Raw genomic sequence first — 15,547 nt, 5'->3', positions numbered from 1 at the left:
ATAAATGGCGGATCCGTTTTTTCCAATGCATTTTTTCATTGTGATCAAAATCCTGATCAGGATTCAAATGTAATCCGTTTTCACACGTTTTTCCAGATCCGGCGGGCAGTTCCGGTGTCAGAATTGAACGCCGGATTAAAACAACGCTAGTGTGAAAGAAGCCTTACACGTCATGTGTATTAACTCTACTACATCAGTAATAGTAGTGTAATTACTCCTCTTTCCTCACTCGCTCTGGTATGTGGCGTCCTTCCAGTTCTCGCTTTTTCTTATATAAGCAGTAAAAAGCCAGATCAAGGTCCAGGTCCGATGTTATCCCCAGCCTCGCAGGTCACACAGGGCTTTGCCGCTTTCCGCTGTGAGTAGATTCACATTTCATTCTTCTAGGATTTCTCAGAGGTGACTGGGGAGGATCTTGTGGATTTCTGGGATCTGTGGTGTGACTTTGTGGTTGGCGCTGAGGGAAGTGATTGCTGATAGGGAGGATTGTGGAGCAGCTGATAATCGTGAGTTTGATGTGTAATAGTGATGGCACGCGACTCCGGCAGACTGCAGTGTGTAATTTCATTCATTTATTACTAGATTGTATATGGACACACACTTTGCACACAAATTGCAAATACTCCCATCATCCATGAGCCTGTGAGCTCATAATCTAATTTCTCTGTCTCACACACAGCGTATCACTTCCATTATCCTTGACCCAGAAAGCTCACAATCAAATTCCGATTAGCATTTAAGTGTATGTGAAATGTTAGGGTGTATCGGGGTTAACCCTATCTTGACTGCAGTGTTGCTCACACATTATTTTCAGCTGGATTTCACAATGTGACACAAATTGCTACGTGGCAGTCTGACCTAATCACGTCATGTCCGGCGGGGTCAGCGTTATCTCACCTGTCCACACTGCTGACCACCTCTCCGAATGTGTTCTGTTTACTATTTTCTTACACAAAGTTCATATTCTTTCTTATTAGACCAATGAGAAGTCATTCAAACAAAGCAGTAAACATGTCACCAAATGCAACTCCAACTGCACAGAAGACGCGTCGCGTGTCCACACTGAAGGTGAGAACCGCTTGTGTATGCGAGAAGTTACTACAACTCTCACCAGAGTTATATCGGCTGACAACCAACACAACCATCAGGACAGCCTCCACTGACATCACTGAGTATAATAGTAATATAATTACACTGTGATCAGACATGAGACCACACATCTTATACTACAGTAACGGCTATTCCATCTATTACTGCTGACAACCAGCCTCTATATCATGTCTGAGAGGTTGTCACAGCCCCGCCCCCTGTTACTGACATCACTGAGTATAATAGTAATATAATTACATTGTGATCAGACATGAGATCCACACACCTTATACTACAGTAACATCTATCTCATCTATTACTGCTTAATACCAGCCTCTATATCATGTCTGAGAGGTTGTCACAGCTCCGCCCCCTGTTACTGACATCACTGAATATAATAGTAATATAATTACACTGTGATCAGACATGAGACCACACATCTTATACTACAGTAACGGCTATTCCATCTATTACTGCTGACAACCAGCCTCTATATCATGTCTGAGAGGTTGTCACAGCCCCGCCCCCTGTTACTGACATCACTGAGTATAATAGTAATATAATTACATTGTGATCAGACATGAGATCCACACACCTTATACTACAGTAACATCTATCTCATCTATTACTGCTTAATACCAGCCTCTATATCATGTCTGAGAGGTTGTCACAGCCCCGCCCCCTGTTACTGACATCACTGAATATAATAGTAATATAATTACATTGTGATCAGACATGAGATCCACACACCGTATACTACAGTAACATCTATTCCATCTATTACTGCTGACAACCAGCCTCTATATCATGTCTGAGAGGTTGTCACAGCTCCGCCCCCTGTTACTGACATCACTGAATATAATAGTAATATAATTACATTGTGATCAGACATGAGATCCACACACCGTATACTACAGTAACATCTATTCCATCTATTACTGCTGACAACCAGCCTCTATATCATGTCTGAGAGGTTGTCACAGCCCCGCCCCCTGTTACTGACATCACTGAATATAATAGTAATATAATTACACTGTGATCAGACATAAGATCCACACACCTTATACTACAGTAACAGCTATTCCATCTATCACTGCTGACAACCAGCCTCTATATCATGTCTGAGAGGTTGTCACAGCCCCGCCCCCTGTTACTGACATCACTGAATATAATAGTAATATAATTACATTGTGATCAGACATGAGATCACACACCTTATACTACAGTAACAGCTATTCCATCTATTACTGCTGACAACCAGCCTCTATATCATGTCTGAGAGGTTGTCACAGCCCCGCCCCCTGTTACTGACATCACTGTATATAATAGTAATATAATTACACTGTGATCAGACATGAGATCCACACACCTTATACTACAGTAACAGCTATTCCATCTATTACTGCTGACAACCAGCTTCTATATCCTGTCTGAGAGGTTGTCACAGCCCCGCCCCCTGTTACTGACATCACTGAATATAATAGTAATATAATTACACTGTGATCAGACATGAGATCACACACCTTATACTACAGTAACAGCTATTCCATCTATTACTGCTGACAACCAGCCTCTATATCATGTCTGAGAGGTTGTCACAGCCCCGCCCCCTGTTACTGACATCACTGAATATAATAGTAATATAATTACACTGTGATCAGACATGAGATCACACACCTTATACTACAGTAACATCTATCTCATCTATTACTGCTGACAACCAGCTTCTATATCATGTCTGAGAGGTTGTCACAGCCCCGCCCCCTGTTACTGACATCACTGAGTATAATAGTAATATAATTACACTGTGATCAGACATGAGACCACACACCTTATACTACAGTAACAGCTGTTCCATCTATTACTGCTGACAACCAGCCTCTATACCATGTCTGAGAGGTTGTCACAGCCCCGCCCCCTGTTACTGACATCACTGAGTATAATAGTAATATAATTACACTGTGATCAGACATGAGATCACACACCTTATACTACAGTAACAGCTATTCCATCTATTACTGCTGACAACCAGCCTCTATACCATGTCTGAGAGGTTGTCACAGCCCCGCCCCCTGTTACTGACATCACTGAATACAATAGTAATATAATTACATTGTGATCAGACATGAGATCCACACACCGTATACTACAGTAACATCTATTCCATCTATTACTGCTGACAACCAGCCTCTATATCATGTCTGAGAGGTTGTCACAGCCCCGCCCCCTGTTACTGACATCACTGAATATAATAGTAATATAATTACACTGTGATCAGACATAAGATCCACACACCTTATACTACAGTAACAGCTATTCCATCTATTACTGCTGACAACCAGCCTCTATACCATGTCTGAGAGGTTGTCACAGCCCCGCCCCCTGTTACTGACATCACTGAATATAATAGTAATATAATTACACTGTGATCAGACATAAGATCCACACACCTTATACTACAGTAACAGCTATTCCATCTATTACTGCTGACAACCAGCTTCTATATCATGTCTGAGAGGTTGTCACAGCCCCGCCCCCTGTTACTGACATCACTGAATATAATAGTAATATAATTACACTGTGATCAGACATGAGATCACACACCTTATACTACAGTAACAGCTATTCCATCTATTACTGCTGACAACCAGCCTCTATCATGTCTGAGAGGTTGTCACAGCCCCGCCCCCTGTTACTGACATCACTGAATATAATAGTAATATAATTACACTGTGATCAGACATGAGATCACACACCTTATACTACAGTAACATCTATCTCATCTATTACTGCTGACAACCAGCTTCTATATCATGTCTGAGAGGTTGTCACAGCCCCGCCCCCTGTTACTGACATCACTGAGTATAATAGTAATATAATTACACTGTGATCAGACATGAGACCACACACCTTATACTACAGTAACAGCTGTTCCATCTATTACTGCTGACAACCAGCCTCTATACCATGTCTGAGAGGTTGTCACAGCCCCGCCCCCTGTTACTGACATCACTGAGTATAATAGTAATATAATTACACTGTGATCAGACATGAGATCACACACCTTATACTACAGTAACAGCTGTTCCATCTATTACTGCTGACAACCAGCCTCTATATCATGTCTGAGAGGTTGTCACAGCCCCGCCCCTGTTACTGACATCACTGAGTATAATAGTAATATAATTACATTGTGATCAGACATGAGATCTACACACCTTATACTACAGTAACAGCTATTCCATCTATTACTGCTGACAACCAGCCTCTATATCATGTCTGAGAGGTTGTCACAGCCCCGCCCCTTGTTACTGACATCACTGAGTATAATAGTAATATAATTACACTGTGATCAGACATGAGATCCTCACACCTTATACTACAGTAACTGCTATTCCATCTATTACTGCTGACAACCATCCTCTATGTCATGTCTGAGAGGTTGTCACAGCCCCGCCCCTTGTTACTGACATCACTGAGTATAATAGTAATATAATTACACTGTGATCAGACATGAGATCCTCACACCTTATACTACAGTAACTGCTATTCCATCTATTACTGCTGACAACCAGCCTCTATACCATGTCTGAGAGGTTGTCACAGCCCCGCCCCCTGTTACTGACATCACTGAATATAATAGTAATATAATTACACTGTGATCAGACATGAGATCACACACCTTATACTACAGTAACTGCTATTCCATCTATTACTGCTGACAACCAGCCTCTATACCATGTCTGAGAGGTTGTCACAGCCCCGCCCCCTGTCACTGACATCACTGAATATAATAGTAATATAATTACACTGTGATCAGACATGAGATCACACATCTTATACTACAGTAACAGCTATGCCATCTATTACTGCTGACAACCAGCCTCTATATCATGTCTGAGAGGTTGTCACAGCCCCGCCCCTTGTTACTGACATCACTGAGTATAATAGTAATATAATTACACTGTGATCAGACATGAGATCCTCACATCTTATACTACAGTAACTGCTATTCCATCTATTACTGCTGACAACCATCCTCTATGTCATGTCTGAGAGGTTGTCACAGCCCCGCCCCTTGTTACTGACATCACTGAGTATAATAGTAATATAATTACACTGTGATCAGACATGAGATCCTCACACCTTATACTACAGTAACTGCTATTCCATCTATTACTGCTGACAACCAGCCTCTATACCATGTCTGAGAGGTTGTCACAGCCCCGCCCCCTGTTACTGACATCACTGAATATAATAGTAATATAATTACACTGTGATCAGACATGAGATCCACACACCTTATACTACAGTAACTGCTATTCCATCTATTACTGCTGACAACCAGCCTCTATACCATGTCTGAGAGGTTGTCACAGCCCCGCCCCCTGTTACTGACATCACTGAATATAATAGTAATATAATTACACTGTGATCAGACATGAGATCACACATCTTATACTACAGTAACAGCTATGCCATCTATTACTGCTGACAACCAGCCTCTATATCATGTCTGAGAGGTTGTCACAGCCCCGCCCCCTGTTACTGACATCACTGAGTATAATAGTAATATAATTACACTGTGATCAGACATGAGATCCACACACCTTATACTACAGTAACAGCTATTCCATCTATTACTGCTGACAACCAGCCTCTATATCATGTCTGAGAGGTTGTCACAGCCCCGCCCCCTGTTACTGACATCACTGAGTATAATAGTAATATAATTACACTGTGATCAGACATGAGATCTACACACCTTATACTACAGTAACATCTATTCCATCTATTACTGCTGACAACCAGCCTCTATATCATGTCTGAGAGGTTGTCACAGCCCCGCCCCCTGTTACTGACATCACTGAATATAATAGTAATATAATTACACTGTGATCAGACATGAGATCACACACCTTATACTACAGTAACTGCTATTCCATCTATTACTGCTGACAACCAGCCTCTATACCATGTCTGAGAGGTTGTCACAGCCCCGCCCCCTGTCACTGACATCACTGAATATAATAGTAATATAATTACACTGTGATCAGACATGAGATCACACATCTTATACTACAGTAACAGCTATGCCATCTATTACTGCTGACAACCAGCCTCTATATCATGTCTGAGAGGTTGTCACAGCCCCGCCCCTTGTTACTGACATCACTGAGTATAATAGTAATATAATTACACTGTGATCAGACATGAGATCCTCACATCTTATACTACAGTAACTGCTATTCCATCTATTACTGCTGACAACCATCCTCTATGTCATGTCTGAGAGGTTGTCACAGCCCCGCCCCTTGTTACTGACATCACTGAGTATAATAGTAATATAATTACACTGTGATCAGACATGAGATCCTCACACCTTATACTACAGTAACTGCTATTCCATCTATTACTGCTGACAACCAGCCTCTATACCATGTCTGAGAGGTTGTCACAGCCCCGCCCCCTGTTACTGACATCACTGAATATAATAGTAATATAATTACACTGTGATCAGACATGAGATCCACACACCTTATACTACAGTAACTGCTATTCCATCTATTACTGCTGACAACCAGCCTCTATACCATGTCTGAGAGGTTGTCACAGCCCCGCCCCCTGTTACTGACATCACTGAATATAATAGTAATATAATTACACTGTGATCAGACATGAGATCACACATCTTATACTACAGTAACAGCTATGCCATCTATTACTGCTGACAACCAGCCTCTATATCATGTCTGAGAGGTTGTCACAGCCCCGCCCCCTGTTACTGACATCACTGAGTATAATAGTAATATAATTACACTGTGATCAGACATGAGATCCACACACCTTATACTACAGTAACAGCTATTCCATCTATTACTGCTGACAACCAGCCTCTATATCATGTCTGAGAGGTTGTCACAGCCCCGCCCCCTGTTACTGACATCACTGAGTATAATAGTAATATAATTACACTGTGATCAGACATGAGATCTACACACCTTATACTACAGTAACATCTATTCCATCTATTACTGCTGACAACCAGCCTCTATATCATGTCTGAGAGGTTGTCACAGCCCCGCCCCCTGTTACTGACATCACTGAATATAATAGTAATATAATTACATTGTGATCAGACATGAGATCCACACACCTTATATTACAGTAACAGCTATTCCATCTATTACTGCTGACAGCCAGCCTCTATATCACGTCTGAGAGGTTGTCACAGCCCCGCCCCCTGTTACTGACATCACTGAGTATAATAGTAATATAATTACATTGTGATCAGACATGAGATCCACACACCTTATACTACAGTAACAGCTATTCTATCTATTACTGCTGACAACCAGCCTCTATATCATGTCTGAGAGGTTGTCACAGCCCCGCCCCCTGTTACTGACATCACTGAATATAATAGTAATATAATTACATTGTGATCAGACATGAGATCACACACCTTATACTACAGTAACATCTATTCCATCTATTACTGCTGACAATCAGCCTCTATATCATGTCTGAGAGGTTGTCACAGCCCCGCCCCCTGTTACTGACATCACTGAATATAATAGTAATATAATTACATTGTGATCAGACATGAGATCCACACACCTTATACTACAGTAACAGCTATTCCATCTATTACTGCTGACAACCAGCTTCTATATCATGTGTGAGAGGTTGTCACAGCCCCGCCCCCTGTTACTGACATCACTGAGTATAATAGTAATATAATTACACTGTGATCAGACATGAGATCCACACACCTTATACTACAGTAACATCTATCTCATCTATTACTGCTGACAACCAGCCTCTATACCATGTCTGAGAGGTTGTCACAGCCCCGCCCCCTGTTACTGACATCACTGAATAGAATAGTAATATAATTACACTGTGATCAGACATGAGATCCACACACCTTATACTACAGTAACAGCTATTCCATCTATTACTGCTGACAACCAGCCTCTATATCATGTCTGAGAGGTTGTCACAGCCCCGCCCCCTGTTACTGACATCACTGAATATAATAGTAATATAATTACACTGTGATCAGACATGAGATCCACACACCTTATACTACAGTAACAGCTATTACATCTATTACTGCTGACAACCAGCCTCTATATCATGTCTGAGAGGTTGTCACAGCCCCGCCCCCTGTTACTGACATCACTGAATAGAATAGTAATATAATTACATTGTGATCAGACATGAGATCACACACCTTATACTACAGTAACATCTATTCCATCTATTACTGCTGACAACCAGCCTCTATATCATGTCTGAGAGGTTGTCACAGCTCCGCCCCCTGTTACTGACATCACTTAATATAATAGTAATATAATTACATTGTGATCAGACATAAGATCCACACACCTTATACTACAGTAACAGCTATTCCATCTATTACTGCTGACAACCAGCCTCTATATCATGTCTGAGAGGTTGTCACAGCCCCGCCCCCTGTTACTGACATCACTGAATATAATAGTAATATAATTACACTGTGATCAGACATGAGATCCACACACCTTATACTACAGTAACAGCTATTACATCTATTACTGCTGACAACCAGCCTCTATATCATGTCTGAGAAGTTGTCACAGCCCCGCCCCCTGTTACTGACATCACTGAATATAATAGTAATATAATTACATTGTGATCAGACATGAGATCCACACACCTTATACTACAGTAACATCTATTCCATCTATTACTGCTGACAACCAGCCTCTATATCATGTCTGAGAGGTTGTCACAGCTCCGCCCCCTGTTACTGACATCACTGAATATAATAGTAATATAATTACATTGTGATCAGACATGAGATCCACACACCTTATACTACAGTAACAGCTATTCCATCTATTACTGCTGGCAACCAGCTTCTATATCATGTGTGAGAGGTTGTCACAGCCCCGCCCCCTGTTACTGACATCACTGAGTATAATAGTAATATAATTACACTGTGATCAGACATGAGATCCACACACCTTATACTACAGTAACATCTATCTCATCTATTACTGCTGACAACCAGCCTCTATACCATGTCTGAGAGGTTGTCACAGCCCCGCCCCCTGTTACTGACATCACTGAATATAATAGTAATATAATTATACTGTGATCAGACATGAGATCACACATCTTATACTACAGTAACAGCTATTCCATCTATTACTGCTGACAACCAGCCTCTATATCATGTCTGAGAGGTTGTCACAGCCCCGCCCCCTGTTACTGACATCACTGAGTATAATAGTAATATAATTACACTGTGATCAGACATGAGATCCACACACCTTATACTACAGTAACAGCTATTCCATCTATTACTGCTGACAACCAGCCTCTATATCATGTCTGAGAGGTTGTCACAGCCCCGCCCCCTGTTACTGACATCACTGAGTATAATAGTAATATAATTACATTGTGATCAGACATGAGATCACACACCTTATACTACAGTAACATCTATTCCATCTATTACTGCTGACAACCAGCCTCTATATCATGTCTGAGAGGTTGTCACAGCCCCGCCCCCTGTTACTGACATCACTGAATAGAATAGTAATATAATTACATTGTGATCAGACATGAGATCCACACACCTTATACTACAGTAACAGCTATTCCATCTATTACTGCTGACAACCAGCCTCTATATCATGTCTGAGAGGTTGTCACAGCCCCGCCCCCTATTACTGACATCACTGAATATAATAGTAATATAATTACATTGTGATCAGACATGAGATCCACACACCTTATACTACAGTAACATCTATTCCATCTATTACTGCTGACAACCAGCCTCTATACCATGTCTGAGAGGTTGTCACAGCCCCGCCCCCTGTTACTGACATCACTGAGTATAATAGTAATATAATTACACTGTGATCAGACATGAGATCACACACCTTATACTACAGTAACAGCTATTCCATCTATTACTGCTGACAACCAGCCTCTATATCATGTCTGAGAGGTTGTCACAGCCCCGCCCCCTGTTACTGACATCACTGAATAGAATAGTAATATAATTACACTGTGATCAGACATGAGATCCACACACCTTATACTACAGTAACAGCTATTCCATCTATTACTGCTGACAACCAGCCTCTATATCATGTCTGAGAGGTTGTCACAGCCCCGCCCCCTGTTACTGACATCACTGAATAGTAATATAATTACACTGTGATCAGACATGAGATCACACACCTTATACTACAGTAACATCTATTCCATCTATTACTGCTGACAACCAGCCTCTATATCATGTCTGAGAGGTTGTCACAGCCCCGCCCCCTGTTACTGACATCACTGAATAGAATAGTAATATAATTACATTGTGATCAGACATGAGATCCACACACCTTATACTACAGTAACAGCTATTCCATCTATTACTGCTGACAACCAGCCTCTATATCATGTCTGAGAGGTTGTCACAGCCCCGCCCCCTGTTACTGACATCACTGAATATAATAGTAATATAATTACACTGTGATCAGACATGAGATCCACACACCTTATACTACAGTAACAGCTATTCCATCTATTACTGCTGACAACCAGCCTCTATATCATGTCTGAGAGGTTGTCACAGCCCCGCCCCCTGTTACTGACATCACTGAATAGTAATATAATTACATTGTGATCAGACATGAGATCACACACCTTATACTACAGTAACAGCTACTCCATCTATTACTGCTGACAACCAGCCTCTATATCATGTCTGAGAGGTTGTCACAGCCCCGCCCCCTGTTACTGACATCACTGAATAGAATAGTAATATAATTACATTGTGATCAGACATGAGATCCACACACCTTATACTACAGTAACAGCTATTCCATCTATTACTGCTGACAACCAGCCTCTATATCATGTCTGAGAGGTTGTCACAGCCCCGCCCCCTATTACTGACATCACTGAATATAATAGTAATATAATTACATTGTGATCAGACATGAGATCCACACACCTTATACTACAGTAACATCTATTCCATCTATTACTGCTGACAACCAGCCTCTATATCATGTCTGAGAGGTTGTCACAGCCCCGCCCCCTGTTACTGACATCACTTAATATAATAGTAATATAATTACACTGTGATCAGACATGAGATCCACACACCTTATACTACAGTAACAGCTATTCCATCTATTACTGCTGACAACCAGCCTCTATATCATGTCTGAGATGTTGTCACAGCCCCGCCCCCTGTTACTGACATCACTGAATATAATAGTAATATAATTACACTGTGATCAGACATGAGATCCACACACCTTATACTACAGTAACAGCTATTACATCTATTACTGCTGACAACCAGCCTCTATATCATGTCTGAGAGGTTGTCACAGCCCCGCCCCCTGTTACTGACATCACTGAATAGAATAGTAATATAATTACATTGTGATCAGACATGAGATCACACACCTTATACTACAGTAACATCTATTCCATCTATTACTGCTGACAACCAGCCTCTATATCATGTCTGAGAGGTTGTCACAGCCCCGCCCCCTGTTACTGACATCACTGAATATAATAGTAATATAATTACACTGTGATCAGACATGAGATCCACACACCTTATACTACAGTAACATCTATTCCATCTATTACTGCTGACAACCAGCCTCTATATCATGTCTGAGAGGTTGTCACAGCCCCGCCCCCTGTTACTGACATCACTGAATAGAATAGTAATATAATTACACTGTGATCAGACATGAGATCACACACCTTATACTACAGTAACAGTTATTCCATCTATTACTGCTGACAACCAGCCTCTATATCATGTCTGAGAGGTTGTCACAGCCCCGCCCCCTGTTACTGACATCACTGAATATAATAGTAATATAATTACATTGTGATCAGACATGAGATCACACACCTTATACTACAGTAACATCTATTCCATCTATTACTGCTGACAACCAGCCTCTATATCATGTCTGAGAGGTTGTCACAGCTCCGCCCCCTGTTACTGACATCACTGAATATAATAGTAATATAATTACATTGTGATCAGACATGAGATCACACACCTTATACTACAGTAACATCTATTCCATCTATTACTGCTGACAACCAGCCTCTATATCATGTCTGAGAGGTTGTCACAGCCCCGCCCCCTGTTACTGACATCACTGAATAGAATAGTAATATAATTACATTGTGATCAGACATGAGATCACACACCTTATACTACAGTAACATCTATTCCATCTATTACTGCTGACAACCAGCCTCTATATCATGTCTGAGAGGTTGTCACAGCCCCGCCCCCTGTTACTGACATCACTGAATATAATAGTAATATAATTACACTGTGATCAGACATGAGATCCACACACCTTATACTACAGTAACATCTATTCCATCTATTACTGCTGACAACCAGCCTCTATATCATGTCTGAGAGGTTGTCACAGCCCCGCCCCCTGTTACTGACATCACTGAATAGAATAGTAATATAATTACACTGTGATCAGACATGAGATCACACACCTTATACTACAGTAACAGTTATTCCATCTATTACTGCTGACAACCAGCCTCTATATCATGTCTGAGAGGTTGTCACAGCCCCGCCCCCTGTTACTGACATCACTGAATATAATAGTAATATAATTACATTGTGATCAGACATGAGATCACACACCTTATACTACAGTAACATCTATTCCATCTATTACTGCTGACAACCAGCCTCTATATCATGTCTGAGAGGTTGTCACAGCTCCGCCCCCTGTTACTGACATCACTGAATATAATAGTAATATAATTACATTGTGATCAGACATGAGATCCACACACCTTATACTACAGTAACAGCTATTCCATCTATTACTGCTGGCAACCAGCTTCTATATCATGTGTGAGAGGTTGTCACAGCCCCGCCCCCTGTTACTGACATCACTGAGTATAATAGTAATATAATTACACTGTGATCAGACATGAGATCCACACACCTTATACTACAGTAACATCTATCTCATCTATTACTGCTGACAACCAGCCTCTATACCATGTCTGAGAGGTTGTCACAGCCCCGCCCCCTGTTACTGACATCACTGAATATAATAGTAATATAATTACACTGTGATCAGACATGAGATCACACATCTTATACTACAGTAACAGCTATTCCATCTATTACTGCTGACAACCAGCCTCTATATCATGTCTGAGAGGTTGTCACAGCCCCGCCCCCTGTTACTGACATCACTGAGTATAATAGTAATATAATTACACTGTGATCAGACATGAGATCCACACACCTTATACTACAGTAACAGCTATTCCATCTATTACTGCTGACAACCAGCCTCTATATCATGTCTGAGAGGTTGTCACAGCCCCGCCCCCTGTTACTGACATCACTGAGTATAATAGTAATATAATTACATTGTGATCAGACATGAGATCACACACCTTATACTACAGTAACATCTATTCCATCTATTACTGCTGACAACCAGCCTCTATATCATGTCTGAGAGGTTGTCACAGCCCCGCCCCCTGTTACTGACATCACTGAATAGAATAGTAATATAATTACATTGTGATCAGACATGAGATCCACACACCTTATACTACAGTAACAGCTATTCCATCTATTACTGCTGACAACCAGCCTCTATATCATGTCTGAGAGGTTGTCACAGCCCCGCCCCCTATTACTGACATCACTGAATATAATAGTAATATAATTACATTGTGATCAGACATGAGATCCACACACCTTATACTACAGTAACAGCTATTCCATCTATTACTGCTGACAACCAGCCTCTATATCATGTCTGAGAGGTTGTCACAGCCCCGCCCCCTGTTACTGACATCACTGAATAGAATAGTAATATAATTACATTGTGATCAGACATGAGATCCACACACCTTATACTACAGTAACAGCTATTCCATCTATTACTGCTGACAACCAGCCTCTATATCATGTCTGAGAGGTTGTCACAGCCCCGCCCCCTGTTACTGACATCACTGAATATAATAGTAATATAATTACACTGTGATCAGACATGAGATCCACACACCTTATACTACAGTAACAGCTATTCCATCTATTACTGCTGACAACCAGCCTCTATATCATGTCTGAGAGGTTGTCACAGCCCCGCCCCCTGTTACTGACATCACTGAATAGTAATATAATTACATTGTGATCAGACATGAGATCACACACCTTATACTACAGTAACAGCTACTCCATCTATTACTGCTGACAACCAGCCTCTATATCATGTCTGAGAGGTTGTCACAGCCCCGCCCCCTGTTACTGACATCACTGAATAGAATAGTAATATAATTACATTGTGATCAGACATGAGATCCACACACCTTATACTACAGTAACAGCTATTCCATCTATTACTGCTGACAACCAGCCTCTATATCATGTCTGAGAGGTTGTCACAGCCCCGCCCCCTATTACTGACATCACTGAATATAATAGTAATATAATTACATTGTGATCAGACATGAGATCCACACACCTTATACTACAGTAACATCTATTCCATCTATTACTGCTGACAACCAGCCTCTATATCATGTCTGAGATGTTGTCACAGCCCCGCCCCCTGTTACTGACATCACTGAATATAATAGTAATATAATTACACTGTGATCAGACATGAGATCCACACACCTTATACTACAGTAACAGCTATTACATCTATTACTGCTGACAACCAGCCTCTATATCATGTCTGAGAGGTTGTCACAGCCCCGCCCCCTGTTACTGACATCACTGAATAGAATAGTAATATAATTACATTGTGATCAGACATGAGATCACACACCTTATACTACAGTAACATCTATTCCATCTATTACTGCTGACAACCAGCCTCTATATCATGTCTGAGAGGTTGTCACAGCCCCGCCCCCTGTTACTGACATCACTGAATATAATAGTAATATAATTACACTGTGATCAGACATGAGATCCACACACCTTATACTACAGTAACATCTATTCCATCTATTACTGCTGACAACCAGCCTCTATATCATGTCTGAGAGGTTGCCACAGCCCCGCCCCCTGTTACTGACATCACTGAATATAATAGTAATATAATTACACTGTGATCATGCATGAGATCCACACACCTTATACTACAGTAACAGCTATTACATCTATTACTGCTGACAACCAGCCTCTATATCATGTCTGAGAGGTTGTCACAGCCCCGCCCCCTGTTACTGACATCACTGAATAGAATAGTAATATAATTACATTGTGATCAGACATGAGATCACACACCTTATACTACAGTAACATCTATTCCATCTATTACTGCTGACAACCAGCCTCTATATCATGTCTGAGAGGTTGTCACAGCCCCGCCCCCTGTTACTGACATCACTGAATATAATAGTAATA

At 41.1% G+C, this 15,547-nt stretch overlaps 1 protein-coding gene across 2 annotated transcripts in view; it reads left to right on the top strand.

Moving 5' to 3' along the window:
* Positions 1-229: 229 nt before the first annotated feature.
* The window catches only part of LOC121005261 (solute carrier organic anion transporter family member 1A2-like), a 47,046-nt gene continuing 31,728 nt past the window's right edge, over positions 230-15,547 (top strand). The window contains exons 1-2 of one of the 2 annotated variants that reach the window (XM_040437888.1): positions 230-358; positions 978-1,068. In XM_040437888.1, the coding sequence (XP_040293822.1) occupies positions 982-1,068 (87 nt within the window). In that variant the 5' untranslated portion in view covers positions 230-358; positions 978-981. The other variant, XM_040437897.1, reaches the window with a different exon arrangement.

Source organism: Bufo bufo, chromosome 1 (genome assembly GCF_905171765.1).
Source record: "Bufo bufo chromosome 1, aBufBuf1.1, whole genome shotgun sequence".
In the NCBI taxonomy this organism is placed as follows: Eukaryota; Metazoa; Chordata; class Amphibia; order Anura; family Bufonidae; genus Bufo; species Bufo bufo.
This window is presented reverse-complemented; position numbering and strand designations above follow the sequence as displayed.